Source organism: Dromaius novaehollandiae, chromosome Z (assembly GCF_036370855.1).
Source record: "Dromaius novaehollandiae isolate bDroNov1 chromosome Z, bDroNov1.hap1, whole genome shotgun sequence".
NCBI classification, from domain to species: Eukaryota; Metazoa; Chordata; class Aves; order Casuariiformes; family Dromaiidae; genus Dromaius; species Dromaius novaehollandiae.
The window spans coordinates 80,809,243-80,831,751 of NC_088132.1; the positions used below are offsets into that span (position 1 = coordinate 80,809,243).

The 22,509-nt window shown below is 44.4% G+C and overlaps 2 protein-coding genes across 4 annotated transcripts in view; both read left to right on the plus strand.

The window, feature by feature from the left end:
• Positions 1 to 198: 198 nt before the first annotated feature.
• On the plus strand, positions 199 to 10,916 carry LOC135325054 (HAUS augmin-like complex subunit 1). The gene is made up of 9 exons (XM_064502488.1): positions 199 to 290; positions 900 to 1,074; positions 2,893 to 3,028; positions 4,124 to 4,258; positions 5,213 to 5,336; positions 6,139 to 6,204; positions 7,838 to 7,909; positions 9,036 to 9,083; positions 10,587 to 10,916. The coding sequence occupies exons 1-9, from the start codon at positions 255 to 257 to the stop codon at positions 10,668 to 10,670; spliced, it is 876 nt and encodes a 291-aa protein (XP_064358558.1). The 5' UTR covers positions 199 to 254; the 3' UTR covers positions 10,671 to 10,916.
• A 5,781-nt stretch (positions 10,917 to 16,697) lies between these two features.
• Positions 16,698 to 22,509, plus strand: part of LOC135323451 (protein ARK2N-like) — a 46,004-nt gene continuing 40,192 nt past the window's right edge. For all 3 annotated transcript variants that reach the window (XM_064502603.1, XM_064502606.1, XM_064502605.1), the window contains exon 1: positions 16,698 to 16,832. The gene's annotated coding sequence lies outside the window, so the exon portion shown is untranslated. The remainder of the gene's footprint in view (positions 16,833 to 22,509) is intronic.

Consider the following 22,509-nt stretch of genomic DNA (forward strand, 5'->3'; position numbering starts at 1 on the left):
CATCTTGCGGCAGGTGTCCTTGAAACGGCCCTCAGCGGGCGGAGGGGCGCGAGCCCCGCCCACGGGGCGGGGGCGTGGTGCGGGCGAGGCCACGCCCCTCTCCTCCGCCTGGCCCCGCCCCCGCCCGGGCGTGCAGGCCCGCCCCCTCGCTGCCGCGGACTACAAGTCCCAAGAGGCACCGCGGCGGCAGGGGGTGGGGGCGGCGCGGGGGATGCTGGGAAGGAGGCGGGAGGTTCAAGGCAGCGGTGGCGGCCATGGAGGAGAAGGCTGTGGTGGAGAAGCTCCAGCGGGTAATGGTGGGCTCTAGGGCGGGTTTCTCCCCGTGAGGGGCTGCAGTGCGCCCCTGTGGCGTTTGAGAGCACTGCCTTGAAGTCTCTCCTGTTGCTGACCTCTTCTGTGTCAGAGGTGGTGTCTGCAGGGCTCAGGCCTGCAGGTCGTGGTGGCCTTTCCTCCCCTGCTAGCCAGCAGAAACTGTTCTAGCAATAACGGTTTGGGAAACTTTATCTTATCCTGCTTGAATGCCGTTTTCATCATCTGCCCAAATACCCATTTAACATGTCTTAGATCATTAGTGCCTCTGTAGCAAACAGCTCGGGGGAATAGAAAGATAATCTTTTCTCATCTGGAGATAAGCAAATACTCAGAGAAATGATGGAGATTAAAAAGAATTTAAAATGAAGAAAAATAGTTTTCTAGACTGCAGAGGGTGTCTGAAGGAGGGACAAAGGAATGTGTCTCCCACTTTTCCACTTGTCTTTTGACTGAGTTAGTATGAGTTTTTCTTCAGGAATTTAGAGCTTGCAGCACTTTCCATTTCTTGCATCTGTCAGCTATTTTCCGTTCATTCAGTGACTGTTTATTGTCTCTCCCTCCCCCCCCCCCCCCAACTTTTCTGGCAGGTTACTTTATGGCTAAAGAAAATATTTGGGGATCAGCCCATTCCACAATATGAAGTGAATGCATGGACCATTGATATCTTGTATGAGCTTGCTGAACACAATGAAGCCAGGGATAGGGATGTTTCTTTGCTGATAGAGGATATGAACCAGAAGGCAGCAGAATATGAAGTAGAAGGTGAGTTTGAAGCTCCAGTTCTCAGTTCCATCAATGCTAAGAATTTTTCTTAGTGACCACGTAGACTGTCTCTGTTAAAACCTTATAAAAAGTTATGAAAGACTATCAATAAGCTAACCATTTGTTCTGGTTCAGCTCTTACTACCGTATACTTCATGCTTTCCTTTCAGCAAAATTTAGTGACGTAAGGTTGGTCAAGAGCAACTTTTTAAGCCAGCTTGAGCAGGCTGTAAGTATGGGCAAGGAGATTAGTTGCTGAAACATCCTTGCTTGCTGGGCTGGACAGCACAGCACTGAAATATTGGCTGGATAGACAGGTGAGCAACACTATTGCTGATTTAAGAGTCTGAGCTGGTGCTTATCTCCTATTAAGGAAAGCGCTTGAGGAATCTGAAACAACAATGAGGTAATTTAGTTATGCTGTAGCTATCTGGAGTGAGTGTTGATAATGTGCTTTTCTGGAGCAAGTGTGTGGTTCAGGAGGCTGTAATATGTTTTTAGCATATCGTATACCGAAGGATTGTACCTTTAATGGATTTGTTTTTTCTTCAAGAAGGAATTTTACTTCCCTGTGAAAAGACTGATTTTGTACGCATGAAGACATTTTCCTCCAAAACTCTACTTTTATTTTTTTTTCCCTTCAAGTCTTCTAGTGACTCGCCATCAAATAAATCATGATAGAGACTAAATGGTTGCATTAGGCTGTCGGAGAACATGGGCATTGCCAGTCAGGCATGGGTATAAGTTCTGCTGCAAATTCGGACCCTTTCAGAAGGAAGGATCATCATTCCTATTTGTTATGCAAATTAGGCTTGTTGGCCACCATAACAGGGCTCGACCCTAGGTTCCCGCAAGCAAAGTTCAAAGCCAATCAAAATCAAAGCAAATTAAATAATTAAATTTTAATCACGCGTGTGCTGTAATTACAGCTCGAGCTGGGTGCCTCCGAAGAGGGACCCTAACAAAAACAAATCCTGGGCAATTATAGTTTTTTCAACTTAAATTTCCCACCCCTCACGCGGTAGTTAGACCAATAGTAATTTTTAGGTCTGGGGTCTCCTGCTCCTCATTGGATCTCATCATTGTTCCTAGGTAAGCTGTTTTTCTCCTTCTCTTTATTTTTTTGTGGTCTCTGATGATGGTTGTACTTTTATCTTTGTTGGTCTTGCAGTTGTCTCCCAAGGTCTTATTTTCAAAGTTTTGACTTCTTCCCTTTCGGTGTGGGTGACACAGGAATGCAGACTGCGTGTGGCTTCCTTATCTTCCCAGCCTGAACCAGCTCTGAGGCACTTTTTTTTACTAAACTAAGTAAAGGTTCATTACTTTATTCAAGTGCGGCCTAAGGCTTCAGCAAATTTAGCTACTCATGCTAAGCAAGTTTTACAGAAGATGTGCTAAGCGGCTATCTCTAGACAGTTTCAATTCACTATTCTTTAACGCTAATACAGGTCTGTCGTGACAAGCATGTGCATGCCAGGACTGGGTTTAGGCTGAGCTCCACAGTTCTCTGCAGAGCAAAAACCTGAGCGTGCTCATCACCATAGTGCAAGGATAAACTCTTGTTTGTGTTTAGACATGCTGGTCAGGGAAGGAGTGGAGCAGCTCTCTTCCTCAACACAGTGAACTTGCTTGACAAGCAGGAATGTGACAGCAGTTTGGCATGTTTAAGTCTTCTTTTAAGATTGCTCTTCCCCTAACAGTGGAAATGTAACCAAAATTTCTAGAGTGGGATTGAATTCTAGCTTCAGAGAGGGCCATCTAGGCCTCAGAAGAACAGTGGCATAGAAATGACTAATTTGGTTTGTATTTGTTTTTCAGCCAACTTTCTACAGGACGTTCTCACAGAAATCCTGGGTTTTTCCTTATCTAGTCTGTCCAGTGAGGGCATCAGCTACCTAAATGAGCTGGTAAACACTGCGATGATACTTGAAACAAAGGACACTTCTCTTGCCAGGTAGTTCTTCCCACTCTGCACCAGGGATGATGGTCTGTGCTGTTTCCCTGTGGCTTTTCAATTTGACGGTTTCAAACTGTACTTTCACACAGGACTTGTACTTGTCAGCTGTTTTTACACCACTTGGGCAACTTTAAAGGATGTGGGAACTGTGCACAAGGCTGCAACTCTTGATTCCACTAGTAAGGGAAGTCTCTGAGGTCTGAAAGGTTAAATCCTAGCCCAGGTTAAATCCCTCTTTTTTTTCTTTTTTTTTCCTCCTTCCCCTTTCTCTTCTTTCTCCTGCTGCTTTTGTGGTTAGTGGCTGCAGGATGCTACCACGAGGACCACTGTGGCAGGTAGCACAAGCTAGAGCAGCTTTCACACAGCTTCAGCAAGGACTGAGGAGCTGTAACTGGTTGCTCAATCTCAGCCCTTCTTTCCCTCCCTTACCTAGCTTCACTTAATGTCAGGAGTTTTCCATAGCTCAGCCACAGAGAAACAGCAGCTGTTAGTCTGCTCTTCCTAGGCCCCTCTTCCTTGCATAGCCTCACCCACAATGCAGTTTGCTGAGTGCTGGCAGTAAGGAAAGGCCAAAATCTGCCTTGGAATCTTTTTTTTTTTTTTTTTTTTTTTCTTCCCCCCTTTGGGAGCTTTGCTCTCCTAGCTCTTTTCCTGAGCCAGAGAGCAGGCAGCTATGAGCCATTTGGGAGGAGGAGGTGACTGACGTACTGCTGGGCATGTCTCAGTGGTATGTGTTTTCAGTGACTGAATACAGTTTCTCTCACAGGTGGCTTGGCAAGCCAGGCGTGGAGCTCCTGAATATTTCAAGTTTGGGGGTTATATTTGCTAGAATGCCCGGTCTTGCCTGGCCTTTCCGCTACTCAGATTGCTGGGCCATTTCCCCTTCCAGATGAAATCTTTGTTAGTTAAGGGAAGCAGTTATTCCTGGTGACTTCTTTTACTTTACTCTTCTAAATGAGCTGGCATTTGTCAGATGTGTCAGAACATGAGAACAAAAACTCAAGTCATTTGTGGAAAGTGTGGAAAAAAATAATCATGAGTTTTGGAAGAGCTGACTCCTGAACGTTCCTACTAAATCTCTCATTTCACTAGTTTCGCCTGTGCCATCAATGATCTGACTTCAGATCTGCTTGCAGTAGAATCAAAAAACAGAGAAATGGAACTGGAATTGACCAGCATTAAGAAAAAACTAACTGCAGCGCTGATGCTGGAAAAGCGGTTACAAGAGTGAGTAATGGATGAAAAAGGGGAAAGATGTAAGCAGTATTGGTGATTTCTGCAGTGTGGTATGTCAGCTGTGATCACTAGCAAGGATCACTGAATTTTCAGGTTTATGATGCATCTCTAAGTCACAGTATTTGACATCATCTATCAAAAGTCGTGCTATAGGTACATCTCGTAATCAAAAGAGATTTGGAGTACCATCAAACACATTATTTTAACCCCAAAATGGGCTAAAAGCAGTTCTCACATATGGGCTGGTGTCTTCCACTGGTTGCTTTCAGCTGAGGTTGAAGGTAAACCTGTTTTGCTTACCACAGTTAGTGTGGGTTTTGTTGCCAAAATGAAGGAGGCAGGCAGAACAGAAAAGACTTCTAGATAGGAATGTCCTTTAACCAGTGCATGGGAGACTTCAAAAAAAAAAAAAAAAAACACCAGAAAAAAAAAAACGATATCAAGTTCATTCCCTAAAGGATGTAATCTGTTTGAATCATAGCAGCGCCAGCCCCTGCTTTGAGTGGGCATTGGTCCAGATGATAGCCACAGGTCCCTTCCAGTCTAATTATTTTCTGGTTTTTGTCATTTAAAGCTGCAATTGTGGTGCTGCTTGTAGCAAAGATACTGTAGTTGTGTGCTTATCCCAGGTTTGCCATGGCCCTTTTCTGATTTTAAGTTTAGATAGCTTAGCAGGTCTCTAATTAGTAAAGTACACTGTGTTACACAGTGTTACTCTGTGCTGTTAGGCAAATGACTTTTGGTGGTCTGGAGATGACAGCTGTGGATGACTCCACTGGAGAAACTTGCAGGGAAATGCAGCTGTTTTCTCTGTTCTCTCCCTTCTGGTATGGATTGTATTGCAGGGTTTAGCTTGACTATAGATGATTAAGAAGTATGTATATACTGGTATGTCTTTGAATGTAAAGGTTTGCTTGCTTTTGTATTTGTTTTTTTTTTTTTAAGGGACCTTAAAAAAACAGAGGAACATTTGGAGGTAGAAAAAGCAAAAGCTGAGAGCCGATCCCAGAACTTGAAGTTCCTGAAAGACAAATCTGAGGATTTCAAAATCCGGATCAAGGCTGCTGAGGTAGATGGAAGGGATTTTCCGATGAGACCTTGTAAAGCGGTAGCACAGCCGTGGCTGATTGGGCCCAAAATTATAATTAGAGACATCCCTGGTCTTTCTTAGACTCCGAGACATAAGACTGTGCTCCTCTTAGCACTCTGGCTACCATGCTTTGGTTGTTCCTACTATGCTTTTTTTGCCGTGACATCCTGTAGTAGATGCAAGGACACTTTTCCTTCTTTCACATAGAACTATATTAGCTCAGATTACCTTGTATTTACTCTGAGGTGCTGTAGTGTAACAGCATACAGTCAGTTAGCAGCAGAGCAGCTGACTCACTGTGGTAGCTTGTGTGTCAAAATTCTGAATATAGCCATTTTTGAGATTAGTGAATGGTTAAACATTGAAGGCACAAGCTGTACTGTCTTTTCACCTTTCTTGCATCATGAAGGATGTGTGAATGTTCTATGTAATTCTTGGATGCTGTCCAATATTTTGACAAATCTGAGGTGGAAAACATTGTATTAAACTAAAGACATTTTATTGGGAAACCTCTTCCTAGCCTTTGCAGATGCTCTTCTCCCACTAGTTTTCTGGAAAGATTTGTTATTAGTAGTATAAATTTTAGCAGTAGCTGACTTCATATACTGGCTAGATCTACGGTTCAAATAGCACATGTTTCTGTTGTTAGCAAACTGTGTTTCTGTTTTGATCAAATTCACAGTTAACAGAGAGGAGAAAGATTTTGCTGTTATATTTTGCTGTCAGTTGTGTCTGTGTGGTAGGAGAGTGCATATTGTACAAACTGTCTTCTCATTTGTAGGAGCAGCTTGCTGCCACAGGGTTGGACCAGTCTTTGACCCATCAATCGTTAGTGAACCTGTCTGAGGTAGGTCTTCCAGTACAAGATGGACGTTTCTGCAGTGGTACGGGCCAGTCTTGTTTGTTGGGTGGTTTCAGGAAATGTACTTTGTCATTTGATTACCTGAACAGAAAAAAGAGGCCTGAAGGAAAATCTTGTAGGCAGAGACTTCTGAACTGAGAAATGTCAGGTGGGTCTCTCTCCTAGAAGCCGAGAAGCTATGGGTGCTGAAGCTGTGCCTCTTCTTGACGGTTAAATGAGCACTCATTTTAGACTTGGGAAGAAGCTTTCCCTCTGGACTGATTGAGTGGAACAACTGGAATCTTTATTTTGTTGTATTTTGGGTTTTTTCCCCCTTTTCTGCTTTCTGCCTTTGCCCATGATTGGGAAGGTAGTCTACTAGAAAATTTCATATAATAAATACAAAGCTATTGAAGGAATATTTGCAGGGAATCGGCAGTCCCCGGTCTGTCTGACTCTGATCTCTGCTGTAAATGGTGTGGACAGTCTGTGGAATATATCCTCTTACATGGTTGCCTGTGTTTTGGGAGTTACTAGCTAAAATGACCCAAGTGATTCCTTCTAGTATGTATGAAATAGACCCGCTCTCAAATGCTTTTGAGCAGGGGGAAGAGGCAGTGCAAAGTCCAAGTTCTGAACTACTGTGTGCCTTCTTGTGTCTTTAAAAAGAACATTTTTGGATGTATTGTAAGCCCAGCAGGGTAATAAGTTAAAGCAAGAAGCATGTTTCTTGTATTACTAACCACTTCTTTTTTTTTTTGGGGGGGGGGGGGGGGCTTTTCCTGCAAGTTAGTTACTTTGAACAATGAAAATAGCTATGCTGATTTTACTTTGTGGTTCTCATGAACCAGCACTGGGTGGCAATGTTTACATTGCAGTGTTTCAGAAGAGTACTAACCAAAAATCATTTGCTTTGGAATTTTACTTATTAAAAATTATAGGCAATTTTCTGTAGGTCTCAAGCTTTATCTGACCTTTGTCTTCTAAAACTGGAACATAAGGGCAGGTTTGACTCACTGCCATTCCTATATCTGCTTTGCTGGAAGCTCAGTTAATTGGTCGTCTTCATAGTGCACTTTTTACTTTAGGCTGATTATCTGTAGAGGGTTGAGAGCTATGGAAGGTGCTCGGTTTTCAGCCCTAGAGAGAAATTATCTCCCCGTGTTCATCGCATGAGCAAAGCAGTGCAAGTGGCAGGGGAATCCTTCTTTGCTGGCACACGTGCAAAGCCCTGTAGCTCGCTCCTTCCTTCCTCAGTTCTCTGTCCTGGCCTACAGCAAGGTTGCCAGCAAAAGACCACTATCTGGTGGATTCTAAGCTGAAAACCTCTCTCCTTTCAGGGAGGTAAGATCAGGTGGCTATACTGTATGAAGAGAAGCTGTTTATTTTCAAAAAGGAAGAAAAATTAATATATGCTCATTGTTACATTTGAGCTGGGTTTGACTGACTGATAACTGTGATAACTGAAAGAACTGTAGGTCTTTATTTTTCCATAGCTTTTGAGAAAGATCATCAGAGCTCTAACCAACATGTGTGGATTCTGAAATGCTGTAGATAATTGTAGATGTATTTCCTTGATTTACATCACTTCTACAGATAAGACTGTAGAATAAAATCTGCTACTTTGCTCTGTTCACAGAAACTGGCTGAATTAGAGAAAGAAGTTGTGCCTTTGAAGAAGGAACTGGAGTCCTACCTCGATTTAACTCCTGTAATTATTTTTTCTCCATTCTATTGTATTGCCATCAGATTAGTTTTAACGGAGTTCAAAATGTAAAGGTTATTGTTGCAGCGGTTTCAGTGGACAAATATTTGCAGTTTTAAATCTCTACAGATCTGTTAATGAACTGTCTGAAAGAATATTGTACTTAAACATTCAGGGGAAATGTGGCAATAACTGGGGAGGACTGCGGAATGGGTTTTGGTTTTATTAAATAAACCTGTAATCTAGACAGTCACAGTTGTATTTTAATTACCCGATAAGGCCCCTGTTGCCTCTGTATCTGAGCACCTAACAACCTGTAATATAGCGAACTTCATAATCATTCTGTGTGAGGGGAGAAAAAGACGAAGTTTTTACAAATGGGGCATAGAGATCCAGAGAAACAAAGACTTGTCCAAAATTACATAGAAAGTCTATGATGAATTAAGTCTCTTGTGTTGTAGACTAGGGACCTGCCTGCTGACCACCCTTCTCTTTTTACCTTCTCAGTCCCTGCATTGAGTTCCTGTCTTTAAACACATCTTGCTGCAACCTAAGTTTTCTCTCATATGGCTACTGCTTCCCTTCTACTAGAAAAGGATGAAGGGGGGGGGGGGGGAACCTCCTCATCTTTTTAATCCATCTTACTCCAAGAGGCAGCTGCCACGACATTCCTCAAGCAAAACAGGCCATTCAAATTGGATTAGGCTCTTCAATTCCCTGCTGCCCCTCCATCTTGCTGTCAGTGGAGACAGGAAGGGCCCTGGTGCCTCCCTTCTGGTACAGGCAGAGTGAGGGAGAAAGGCTTATCCTTGCACATTGCTAGAAGCTTTTTGTGCTTTGGAAGATTCATGCCTGGATATGTTTAAAATCCAGTTCCTTGGCTGGCAGTTTTTAGTAACTTGTGTTTTCTTAGACATTAGGTCATACTAAACTTTAGAATCATATGTGACCACCCAAACCAAAATGATGATAGTCTTTTGATGTCAGTACCTTTTGCATTTGAAGGGTGTACGCAAATCTGATTTCACTATTCCCAAATTACCCTACGGCATGTCATTAAAGTCTTGCAGTGATACAGGGATTCTATGTTTCGAGCTGAAATACTGCTTTTTATGCCCTTTTCTCTCTTTAGAATCCTTCCCTTGCACAAGTGAAGATTGAAGAAGCAAAACGAGAACTGGTAAGAGGTTTTTTAATTTTTCATAGAGACTTAAATGGGTGCTGTCATTCCAAAACAAGCTATATGCATTAATTGGTTGTGGATTTATCTACCTTAGACTGTGGTCTTAATGATCTCCAGCGGGAAATTTTACTTTCGTAAGGTAGAAGCAGTACATATCAGTAGGAGGAACTGTTGCAGGGATGAAGTCTAAAGCGACAAAGGCAGTCAGGCATAATGATACCAGTGGGGATTAGGTAGCTATAGCCCTCTGGATTTTGTCTGCTTCACCTGCCAGAGTGTGTTTTCACTCGTGTTGCAGCTTCTTGGTCCCATGACCTTCATTACTGCTTCTGAATTCTCAAAGGGCAATAAGGCCTATGTTTTATTAAATAAACTGCATTGTGGTCTGCAGTATAGATCTTCCTCTATAAAATGTCGTACCTGATTCATCCATGCTTGTGTAACCTGCAGGCATGATCACTGGGAAACATTTAATCCAAAGCTGTTTTGGAAGTTCATGTGTAGCTTTTCAGGGTGACCTGGGCCCAATTTGTGCACAAACCCTGTCTTTATGTCTTTGGGCTACATCCTGCTTGCTTGTAGACACAGTGCAGGGTGTTTAGTGATAAGCCTTAAAGCTCTGATCAGAATCATGGTTGCCTGAGAGTTTTTGATACATTTTTGGATGGGATTGCTTGGGCTGGTGAGGCACCTGTTTTTGTTTCAGAAATATAAATATGCCTTACCACCATGAGGCTTTTATCAGGTGAGAATGCTCACCTCTGGAGTGAGTACCTGTTCAGCTTGAAAGTCCCACTGGGGCCCAGTATAAAGGCCATTCAGCTTGTTTAGCCCTTCATTTGATGATTTTTTTTTTTTTTTTTTTGGTAGCTCTTATAAAAGGAATTACTCCTTTCCATTGTAAGCTCAGTAACAAAAAGCCTCTGATTTAACAGCATTCCTCATCTGTGTCATGTTGCAAGAAATTGAGAGATTGGGGTGTGGAGTTGCATTTCTACTCAGCCTGGTGGTTGTTTCTAAAAACATTGCACTCCAAGGATGCAGGGCAGGGCTTCATGGACTGTTGGTGTCTGAAATGCCCTGCTTGGTCAGTCAATGCAACTGGATTGAAATGCTTTACTGCTACTGCAAAAGGTCTGATGACCATTGAGGCTGACAAACCTTTTTGGCTTGTTGTGTTCATATACATTTGATGCATAAAATGCCTCACTTAGTTATTTAATTTGCTTTTGGAAATGGTACTGAAGACAGTGCAGTATTGAAAAGTACCAGATAGTGTTGGGTCATTTTGTCCCTGGTCTTTGGTGCATTGCTAACTTCAAAATCGCTTATACTGTCAAATCGCCATTTGCAGTAGTGAGAACTTCCAGTTCAATACTAGGGTTAATTGGTGCTAATAGTATTCCCAAGATCTGATAATTGTAGCAGTATTTGTCCAACAAGAATTATTAGGAAACTGCTTTGCAGTTAATGAGTCCTCTTGGTTCTCTCTCTTGCTAGGATGCCTTGGAGGCCGAGTTCTCATCACAGCTCGACATGCTGACTCTTTCGATGCCAGAGCCCAGCAAACTCCAATTCACCTGAAGTGGCCTGTGTGGAAGAAGATGTCCTTTCTAACTGTCTATTTATTTGCACTAGTAAAACCTATTGGACTTCTAAATGTACTTTTGCAGCTTTCTGCCTTTCTTGCTGCTGGATGGCACACTTGTGACCTTTCAGCAAGCATGTTCATTTTTTAGGGTTTGTGTAGCGTGCATTTGTTTAAAAAAAAAAAAAAAAAATCACCTATTTTTCCATAAAATAAACTCCAAACACTCTTGTTTCCTTAAACAGTTTTTTTTGTAGATGATACAGATCTGTAAGTGGCCTCCAGATGGCATCCTCATCAGGAAATGTCCCTGTCAGTATTTGGTTGACCCTTTTGCCTCCAGCAATCTGACTGATCTGGGAGTCTGGCTTCCTTCTTTCTCCCTGTCCAGACTCTGGAATGCATTTTTTCTCCCCCGGGTCCCCTTTTTGGTGGTGCAAATATAATATGACAGACTCTTTACACCTACTAAATCATTGGGATTTTGCTTATTTATCTTATTCTGCCTTCTCAGCTCAGACCTGGGGACACATCCAGTTTTTCCACCCATAGCATGTCTAATGTTTACCAATTTTGTGAAGATGAATTCTAGACTTATGTCTAGAGCACATGTAGGTTTGGGCATTTTGGGCATCGAGAAATTTAACTGCTCCCTTCCATTTAATGTCTTCAGCAGGTATTTGATATAGTAATCAAAATGACTGGTATGGAAAACGCGATCTAGGGCTCAGAATACTAGTTCCCAGTGCCTAAGTCCTGCAGTCTGAGACAGCCAACAGAGGGGATTTTCTCTTTTGTGTGATGGTTGTCTACTTTCTTGGGAACTAAGTGAGCCCTGACTTATTTCATGTGGGTCATAGTGCAGGCTTCACATGGTAACAAATTTTACTGCTTGTGCGGGTGGGTAAAAGCTGAGATGAAATGCACCAGCATCAGCCCTCTAACTATCCATAGTGTCTTTGCAGTCTGAGAAAATGGAAATTCATTGTACTAATATGTAAGGTTTGCCATTGTTCAACACTAATTCTACTGTTGACAACTTAAAAAAAAAATAGCACTAAGTAAGTGGTAGTAGGAAAATAGCTTTATGGATAGTGAAGTAATAGCTTTACAAACAAAAAATGGGCTTTACAGTAAGACCTTTCTGAGTCTGAAAATACATGGGTATTTTTGCAGATCTACTGTGGGATGTGATCATTTTTAACATAGGTTGTCCCTTCTAACGCTGTCTCCTCAAATGGGTCCACAGAAGCCACCTCTTCCCTCCATGTCACTACCACACTAGCCATAAACACCCCCAGCATTTAAAAGCTGTTTTGTACTAAAAAGCAAGAGTCCAAAAGCTCCTGTGGGAAGAAGCAAAATATCTAAATAGTGGCAATACCTAAGGATCAAGGACAGACTGGGCCCCTTCTGTAGTGGGCAGTGTTCAAACAGCAGTGATGCTCTCTTGGTGACAGCTCATAACTTAGTTTGCAATTAGAGTCGCAGAAGATTATGGTAACGGTATATTGTATTGTGCCTGTCCCCAGTAGCTGTTACTTACTTCACTGCAGGAATTGGTCTCACTGATCTGTAGCAAGGGATATTCTTTCAATTGCTTCATGTCTTGGAGCAACAGGATTGTGGGATCTGTATCTATGATAATGCTTAGTTTGGGGTGCATCTCTGTGATGATTTTCAAGAACGTGCAAACTCAAAACACCAGTCAGAGTAAACTGCTGCAGCCTCATCACATTGTGGCCTTCCTCGGGTATTTCTTTCACCTTGCCGGGGAAAAAATTGAAAGATGCCCTGAGAGCTGATACTTCTGTAGGAATCTTCTGTCTCTTCTTCCATATCCATAGGAAGTTGCTGCTTAGTTTCAGGTTTTTCTAATTAAAATGTTAGGAAAGGATTATCTGCCTTGGTTTTACAACTACTCGTCCTTGATTCTTTGTAGCCTAGAAGTCAAGGTAGCAAGAGCAAGTGGAAGAACTATCTTTTGCACAGGTGGGCTAAACAGGCTAAGGGGAAACTACCTGAAGGAGGTAACACGTGGAGTGCAGAGCAGTCACAGCAGTGTGGGGCCCAGGACAGATACAGCTGTAGCTTACCACAGACCATACTGAAAAAGGCAAAATAGTGGTCTTTGAATCTGAAAAGCGCATAAACTGATCTCCTTTTCCCCTGCAGAAAGGAAAAGAACGCATAGACTTCAAAGGCATCAAATGACATTTAGGTAGACATGAGGGAGCAGTTTAACAGGAAAGCCAGTGTAAGGCCCTGGAGTTCATGGCCAATGATGGTTAAGGGATCTTAATTACTGGAGCTTTTTAAGAACATCAGAAATGCTTTGCTTAAACATTTATAATGCTAGGGGAAGTCGATCATGCTTTGGCATAGGAAGATAGATTAGATGACTGCTTGAGGACACTACTGGCCCTGTTTTTCAAGGAGAGCCTTGAGATTTATTCAGTTTAGCATTAGACAAAGGCCTTTTATTGCCCATGTGTGTTATCATGACTCCAGGCATAGGCAGGTTTCCTGAGCTTGTGGCATCTCCCTTGGTGCCACCTAATCACACAATGCAGCTGCAGTTGGGAAACTTCAGGGTTTTTCTCCCGCTGCGCCCCTAGGGCTCCCCCTCACTTCCCAGCTTCGCAGAGCGGACCACGACGTGCAAGTTATTTCACAGTATGTGCCAGGGACCATATGCTGGCAAATAGCCTGACTACGGACATCAGCAGGGCTGGACTCGGCCCGAAGATAGCTGCATTTTGCTTACTCACAGGGGAAATGTCAGGAGAAAAAATATCCAGCAGCTGCATCCTCGCCACGGGCCACAGCTGAGCCGCCTGCAGCACATGCAGCATAAATCAGCTGCCAGTTGTCAGGTTACACAGTGCTGCTTTTGATAGATACAGGGAAAGTCGAATAAACTAGATTTATGCAGTTGGTGGACTTCAAGTAAGATTTCTCAGCTCTTCAGTTACACATTTGCATGGACAGAGCGCCTTGCAGAACGGTCAGAGGCGCCTCACGGCACCATGGTTACTTTAGGGCAATCCAGCTTTTTTGGCGTGGGGATTGAATGCCAGCACAGTAACCCCTCACAGAAGCAGCGGCTCACGAGTCTGAGCAGAAAACATTTGATTTGGGGCTTCACCCTCCACCCTGGCATGTGCTCTGCATTTCCACGGGGGTCACAGCGAGCCACGAGGAGCTGCCGCGTGCAGATGGGGCTGCCAGCTGGACCGCTTGCCCGTTGTATATTCAGAAATAACCACTCAACTCAGAGCGACCCAAATGCTTGGAGAGGATTTCCCTTCCTCCTTCAGCCCAAGTTCGGACTAAATCAGGGGCTCCCGCAACTTCGGGGCAGCTCTTGGCTCTGCGGGAGGTTAAACAGCCGTAACAGGTCACGGCGGGACTGCAGCTGAGGTCAGACCGAGCTGCAGACTGCCCCGCTTTGCTTACAAAGCATAAAGCACACACACACTTTATTGCAGCGCATCCAGCTCCTCCACCTAGAAAATAGGAGGATCCAAATTCCACCCCCCCCAAAAAGTAATTAATTAAAATTAAACACTTAGATGTGTAAACATGTTGGTCAACCTCAAGTGAAAACTTGCATAAATGTATCAGTTTTACCACGACGTGATATACTTTTCTTATCAGCCTAACATTTGACTTAATTGCTTTAGAAAAAAAAAATAGAATTTACTGTCAAATAAACCAAGTGATATGGATTTATTTAAAAGAAAACTTTTGGATGCTAAAACAAGAATAACATCAATTAAAATGCTAGAGAAATATATATGGGGCAAAATTAAGGCTACTGAGTTGAAATATATACTTATTTGACTACTCAGAATTCATTGACTCAAACAATGTGAGTGGAAAGTGTTTTGGCTGCACGTTTTAGCTATGTTTTAGCTAGTCCATGTTATAGAAATTTTCTCTTTGTTCCAAACATTCCACTGCAATTGTTTTCAAGCTTCCTTTGACTGAAAGTGTTGACAGTTTTTTCATTTGCATCAATTCTTACTTTAGCAGATACAGAATAATAATCCGGAATCATTGCCATTAAGTAAATTTAAAATACATTACAGTCATTTCATATTTTAAAACATTTGATTCCATTTGTTAATATCTTCAGTAAAACACTCCAAATATTCTTCCATTTGGGGAAATTTTAAACAAATATGTATTTCATATGGCAATATTTGTGTAAAAGTACTTAGGATTTTTGTAATTACATCTAGTACTGAACAGAAATATGACTTTGGTCCTTATAGGTCTGGGAAGGATTTTGTATTTCTGAACTATTCATTGAGTTTTTAAATTACTGCGGAAAACTGAAGTAACAATAGTAATTCTGGCCTGCTCGGCTTTGTACCTTGCAGGAAATCCTCCAGCTTTGTATCTGAGCCTGCAGTTGCCATTAATAACTTAAAGTGGCTTTAGAAACATTTCGTGTTCTCTTACACACTGACTTCATTAAGCAGCTCCGCACCAGAGCTGGCCGGGAGGATTTCTGCTCCTCCAATTCGGAAATATTTCTTCTGCAAAACTCGGCAGCGAGTAAGCTGCGGCTTTGCCAGTGAGTATCTGTTTGAAGTAAGACTTGCAGTTCCTTGGCGCAGTCGTCTCTCCCAGCTGGGTACCACCTACGTGGTAGGATACAGCGCTGCCTCCATCTGCCTGCGTTGCACTGTCCTTCCTGAACCACAAAATCTCTGGTGAGAAAAGAAATAATAATAATGAAAGCTCCAAAACCACACACTAATCTAACAAGTGCTTCCTCTAGCCCCATGCTAAATGCTCCTTTAATGCTAATTAAGCAGCGCAGCTGTTTAATTAGCCAACGGTGGCTGGAATAAAACAGCAGCAAGTAAAGGTTGGTCTCTCTGTCTTCCCTGGGGGGGTTTTGGCTGGGGGACGGGTGTGTGCTGGGGCCGTACTTTTTCCCTGCGAAGCGGCGGTGGTTGCACGCACGTCCCGCAAGAAGCAGCTTTTACTCTGGCACGGGCCGGCTTTCCTCTTCCCCTGCTAATCCTTCAGGCCCGTCTCCCCCAAAATTCAGGGTCGTTTCCCCGGCGTTCCTCCTCATCTGGCGTTCAGAGTCTCAGACCATGAAGCCTCCACCGCTTCCCCAGGGAGGCCGCTGGTCCCCCCCGCCGCGGCTCTCCGGGCTCCTTCCCCTCCGTTGCGGGACGCTCGCTGCCGCCGCGTTTTCGGGGCGCGTAGGGGCGCCGCTCCCCAGGCCGGGAGCCGGGCCCGTCCCTGCCCTCGAGCTCGGGTTCGGGGTTGTTTTCCTGGAAGTCGCCCGCCAGGTTTCGGGAGTTGACGGGGCCCTGGCCTAGAGCAGGTCGGGCCTGGGCAGTGCCGATGGGGGTGTTGCACGCGTGGGCTGGGGGGGTGTGTGTGTAAGGGGGTGTGTGAGGAGGGGTGTGTGTGTGTGAGGAGGGGTGTGGGGGAGGGTGTGAGGGTGTTTGTGTAGGGGTGTGTGGGTGTGAGGTGTGGGTGAGGGAGTGCGTGTGGGGGGTGTGTGGGGATGTGTGTGAGGGTGTTTGTGTGTGGGTGTGAGGGGGTGTGTGTGAGGGTGTTTGTGTGGGGTGGGGGTGTGTTTTTGTGGGTGTGTGTGTGAGAGTGTGTCTGTGAGGGTGTGGTGCGGTGTGTGTGAGGGGGTGCGTATGAGGGCGTGCATATGTGTACGCGTGTGTGTGTGAGGGGGTGTGCATGTGTGCCGCACAGTCGGACATCGCACAGGGCTGTGCGCATGGTGTCACGTGGGTGTGCACGTGCGTGCGTGTGTGTGTGTGTGTGTGTGTGTGTGTGTGACACAGCAGTGCGCACCTGTGTGTGTGGCTGCACGGGGGGGCGGGCGTGGGCGTGTGCCTGGAGGTGTCCGTGCGCGCGCGGGCGCCCGCGTGGGGTCGCTGCAGGGCGCGGCGTGCGGCGGCCGCTCTGGCCGGCGCGCGGCTGCTCGGCGGCGGCGGCTCGGCGGAAGTGACGCCGGGCAGCGGAGCCCCGCGGCCTCCGGTGACATTTTCTCTGGCGTCGGGGGCGCGGAGCGGCGGCGGCGGCAGCAGCGAGACGCGGCTCCTCCCGGCCGCCCATGCCCCAGCTGCTCCCCCGCGAGGGGGAGGCCAGGAGGGGCCCGCGTCGTCCAGGTGAGCGGCGCCGGGGCCGGCGCCGGGGCCGCGGCACCGTTAGGCGGGAGGGAGGCGGGCCCGGCCCCGCCGCCCGCGCTGCGGGCGGGCCGCGGCGGCGCTGCGCGGGCGGGCGCGGCCTCGCTGCCCGGCGGTGCCGCTTCGCCCCGCGCCGGCGCTTCCCGCCGCGGCGGCGCAGGCGGAGGCGGAGGCGGGTCGCGGCCGCGCAGCCCCGGTCGCCGCGGGCGGGCGCGCGTTGCTCGGGCAGCGCCGCCGCTCCGCTGCCCTACCCGGCCCCGGCTCTGGGGAGCGACTGCCGTCGCCTCCCTGGGGTTCCGCGGCCGTTTCAGGCGTTCGGAGAAAGCGAAACGAGGCTCCGGGGAGCAAAGCGTGCGGCCTCGCCGGCCGCCTCCCCCTTTTGTTTACCCGAGCGGCGCGGGCGTAGGTGGGTCACGGAGAAGTTGGCGCCGCCGCTCGCTGCCCGGCCCGCGTCCCCCCGTGCGCCGCAGATGTGGCCCCGAGCGGCGCGGCAGCCCCAGGGGAACACGCAATGTAACGCTGCCGCCGTGCTCTTTCTTTAGGAGAAAACCTGCTGCTCTGAGCAAATTTGTGATGCTTGAACCTTTCCGCAGTTTCAGTACCGCAGCGTCGTTTGCGTGAGGATTGTCAGGCCGCTTTTCCAAAGGCTCCCTGTCTTTCGTAGGGTCATTTCTGTAGCTGGCAGGGAGAGCTTCCAGCTCCGCGTATCTAGTTGTGCGCGCGTCTCCGTTCCTTAACGGTGAAACTAAACTGCTTGTGTTAAAGTTTGTGCATCCCACTGTGAATTGTTAAGTGCAATAACTTAGTTATACGAGGTCTTGGCTATGGCTAGTTAAGTACTGAAAACTAGCACCAAGTACCTAACTGCATTTCAGAGGCTGTGAGAACTTTATGGAGATGCTATGATATGAAGTGTATATCTTGGGTTTAGGGTTTTTTTTGTTTTTTTTTGTTTTAACTGACATCTAATTCTACATTTTCAAATCAGGCAGTAATAAATCTTTGAACTCTTAGGTGTCTCTCTAAAAATGTAAACTTTCCCTTCAGTCGCTTAAAATACTTTGTATTCACATTTGTCTTGTACTTGTCAAACATCATAAGGCTAAATAGTAGCTTCGCTTACAGGCAAGAGCTAGCGTGTTTCTATTTTAATTTTAAATGCAAACAGTGTAACAGGTCCCCCCCTTAGAACACTAAACAAACTTTAAATGTAAAATATTTGTTTTAAGGTATCTTATGTTGAAGAAATCTATTTAAAAACTTAATGTTTGACCTCAGTGATGTACCATGTACTCAAAATAGGTGGAAACTGGATGTAGCGTGCTCTTCTTTTGAGGCATTCATCTTGTGGTTCTCCTGGCCTAATTAACAGCCGTAATTGCTGTTTCTGTGATACGAGTGCTAAAAGGCAGGCAAAACGGTACAGCTTCCCCTGTTGCCCCGGACAAGGGAAACGTTGCCTTGCAGAATGAGTTTTAGGTTTGTGACAAACTTTAAGTAGAACAGTAAATTATTTGGGGTGTGTTTGGTGGTCCCAAACACTTTCCTTCCCCCGCCGCACTGAATTCAGGTCACATATGAATGTGTGATGCAAAAGCAGTGAGTGATAGTGAACTCGGCTATTCAAATGGCAGTCAGTTTTGAGTATCGTTTTCTGAGTTCTTCACACAGTTAGTGAGTTAGAGAGGTCAAGTACTGGCAAAAAGAAAAAAAAACTCCAGAGAATATGGTTATATGCCATTAAAGGCTGGTAAGCTGTTGCTTTCTGTGATTCTGGCATACCAGTAATGCTGGTTCTGTGTCTAGATGATTAAGAGGAGGGATGGGGAGGATGGTGGAAGGTGGTACGTGAGTATAGGCAGCTGGTATTCCTTAAAGTGTGAGGATAACAGTTCTGACTCATTTTTCAATAGTTGCATTTTTAATTATAATGTGTCAACTATTTCTGTTTGCTCTTCAAACTAATTACTGGTTGGGTAGTGTATAGGCATCGCAGAAGCGGTCGGATGAGAAATTTGTGAGAAATCAGGAAGAGGAAAGGATTGTGGTCTTGCACGTTCAAGCGTGGGATGTGTATTGCAGTACAGCCTGGCCACCTATGCTCGCGCTTGATAAGCGCACAAAGCCTGCCTGCTTGGTAGAAATTACCTTCCGCAACCAAGTTGGGATGGAGTGGATGCATCGAACAAGTGGAGGGAGGGAAAAGGGGAAGTAATGTGAAGCCAGCAGCAAGACAGTTAAGAACAGCAGACAGGCAGTGGTCACAGCACGTACAAAACAAGCACTGCTCCAGCTGATAAAAAGGAGGTAGGAAGGATGTTTGTGTGCACTTGACAAATGGGCAAATCACAATGGCAGCTGACAGTGTGGAGGAGGTGAGGATTAATGAGATGAGGTAAGATAAGACTGGATGAACAAAGAGCAAATATAGAGAATCATGAGGGGCTTTGAACACTAAGCATTAGGGAGATAAAGTTGGTGTAACTTGATCAGAACAACAAAAAATTACTGTCGTGGTTGTCCTGATCCCTATCTCCTTGCTGTTTATTTACCATTAAAGTACAAGCTTCTTTGCCTTGCCTTTAAAGCCTTAAGTGATTTTGTTCACTCTTCTCTATCGGTTATATATTATCATGTTGACTCCCTGCTTAACAAAGATGCACGTGCCATATATGACCCACCTGTATATCAATGGCTCGCATTAACAGCTGTTACTTAGATGGTAGTCCCTATGTAGCACACTGTTAAAGTGGCTGCAGACTGTATTAGCATGCAGAACCCCTCTGGCTAAAATATTGCAGTTAAAAACTTTGAAAAATTGAAAGCTTTTCAAATAAGTAAGTTGTAATTGGTTCAAGCGACCTGTATTTCATTTTCTATAACCTTTCAGTGTTAGTATTTTGGTAGTACTTGACAGGGTTAGATCTGTGGTCATTCTCAGCTTGTATGTTTTCGTCTGCAGTTGACTAAATGACTTAAAGCTGTAAATATTGACAGAAACTGAGCAACAGATTTAATAACACATTTACTAGATCAAAGTGAAAGATTTAAATACCATAGTTGAAAGCGTATAACCCATACCTTGAAACAAGATCTTTTTCTTTTCTTTTTTTTTAAAAAAAAAGTACTAAAGCTTGAAGATCTTTGCTGTCTTGAACATGATCAGGAGCAATGGGAACTGAAGATGAACAAAGGAGAAGTAGGAGAAATGGACAGGCTCAGTATTGGGAAAGAGTTCTGGGATAAAGTTGTGTTGTTCACTGCATGTTGCTGCATGGTTGCAACTCAAGGACAACCTAAGGCTTATGTGCAAGGAAATAAATTAACTTACCATTTTTGTCTCAGTTTTTCAGAATCCAAGTTAGGCAGGGAACCATCACTCTTGCCTTTAGCTTTAGCAATCCAACTTGAAAGCAGCTGAACTGTTATGGCACTGGAATCGGCTGCAACAAAAATCATTGCATGGAACTTTAAGTCTTATTTTCATTGTAATTTGTGTTGTCATTCTGTCGCGTCTTTGTTCCAATTTTTCAGGCATAATACAATTGGGAGTCTGTGAGTTGAGATGTAGAAAGTAACTCTTACAAATGTACAATCCTGGGCAAAAGGAAAACACGAATAAAGAGATTTTTGTAAATGAAAATGTGGGTATAGTGTAAGTATTAACCTCTGCAGTTGTTTCATCATAACAGTACATCTCTGACGTAGACTGGTGTGACTGATACCCTCTGCCACTTATTTGGTGTTATGGCTGAGGGTTAAAATTTAAATTTGTGGTTCCCTGTTCAGGAGCCAAACTCGGTAGTGTTACCTCTTTACTTGTCTGGTTAGTATTAATAGAGGCTGTGTGGTATAGTGATTTCTTCGTGGATGTGACTTTGTTTCTACAGTTCAGGTACATAATGATTACTCATTCAGACACGAAAATGAGATGCAGCCCTGTCACTGAGGTGTTGCCATTACACAATTGCAGATGCATTACTGAATGCACAGGGAGGTCGAGTAACATGCCCATGGTCATGTGGTGAGCTGGCTTTAGATCCAGGGTGATCCAACATCATACCCTTTCTATTTAAGAGGGCGTTTAGGGTTTTATATCAGTTTGACCAGGTCGTCTGTCTCTTGAATGTTCGATAACTTAAGTGGCAGAACAGTACACAGGCTTTGGCCATATTGCAGCTCGTGATATTCAGTCTCCAAGAGGAATGCTTGAAAGCTGCTGGGACTCAGTCTGACAGTTTTTTTTTTCATCATAAGCAAAACAAGCGGTCACTTAATTAACTGGAGGTATTTGAGACAGTTTCAAGCTAGCATACTGATTTCAGTATACTTGGGTCATAGCTTTGGATTTATAGTGAAACTTCTCCAGTGTCCAGTAGAACTTTGTTCTGCTTTGACACTTTAAAATTCCCTGAAAGTGGGCAGGCAGAGCCTGTCCATGGTTGGATAATGTTGTTATTACTACATTTCTGCTGTAATGTCTTATTTCACAGTGCTCGGTCATTAGTCTTTCAGCATTGTTTTAGAGAAGGCAGACTTCATTTCCATGCGTCTGAAATGGTAGAGACGAAGTGACTCACTCACAATAGCAGAGCTGGGAATAACAGCAAGCCAGACTTTATAATACCAATTGTCTGCGAGATGATGTAGTTTCTACCATTTCAGCAATTTGTTTTTCATTGGGACTGATACATTTCCATGATACCAGTTTAGGATTGCCCCTGTATGATCCAGTAATGCTGTAAAACTTTCTTCTGGAAAAAGAAGCAGCATATGATAGTCAGGTTAAGGTCAAGACAGAACTACTCTGTTGTACTGTGACTTTGTAATCAGTGTTAATTGCCTGTCTCTCGAGTCTGCTCTCCCTCTTCTTGCTCTCTGAGAATGCCAGCTGTTGCTCTAGAGAGAGCTGTAAGTACCTTGGCAAAAGCAAAATTTTAGGGAAAAGTTGAGTGATAAAGGGTGGGTTGGGAAACTGTCTACTAATTCCATGTACTTGCTACTGTCGTTGGGATTACAGTGTAAGACAAGGTTTTGTTAGGCTCTTTCTCCTAAATTAAGTAAGTCGAATGCAAATACCAGTATCTTGAGGCCTCACCGTATTCAGTAAAGTGACTTTTGGAGATGAAGTTGTCATTTTGGGGAAGACTGGACTTGTGTGTAGCAGTGCCTATGAGCTGAGCTACTGATTAAGACAGCCTGAGTTGTCAATAGTTGTAGTCCCTCTAGAACTAGTAATACCTTTTAATCAGCACTAGGCAGAATATGTGAGGAGTTAGAAAAAACATTCCTTTGTTTTAAAAAGCCTGTAAGATGAAGTTTTGTCTTCCATGATTCCAATTAATAAATTGTCTTAAAGGCTATTCACAGGCTTTGGATCTCAGGCCATGCATTTGCAGCCTTTATCAGCTCACTGGGTTTTTTTGGGGTTTTTTTTGTTTTTTTGTTTTTTGTTTTTTTTAAGTTAAATATTGCAGAACTATGCTGGGGAAATTTAGTGAGTATCTTGTCACAAGTAGCCAATTTTTAAGGGCTTATGAGGCTATAGGCCTCATTTACATCAATTTTTAGAAAGCTGGTTTTATGACAGACACTTGAGTGTGTGTGTGTTGTACAAGGTCAAACTGTTCTTCCTGCTGTTTAATGTCTGTAGTGAATT

Coding starts and splice junctions, on each gene's coding strand:
- LOC135325054 (XM_064502488.1), top strand. CDS start 255: ATGGAGGAGAAGGCTGTGGTGGAGAAGCTCCAGCGG. Junction 291..899: donor TGGTGGAGAAGCTCCAGCGG/GTAATGGTGGGC, acceptor CTTTTCTGGCAG/GTTACTTTATGGCTAAAGAA. Junction 1,075..2,892: donor AGCAGAATATGAAGTAGAAG/GTGAGTTTGAAG, acceptor TTTGTTTTTCAG/CCAACTTTCTACAGGACGTT.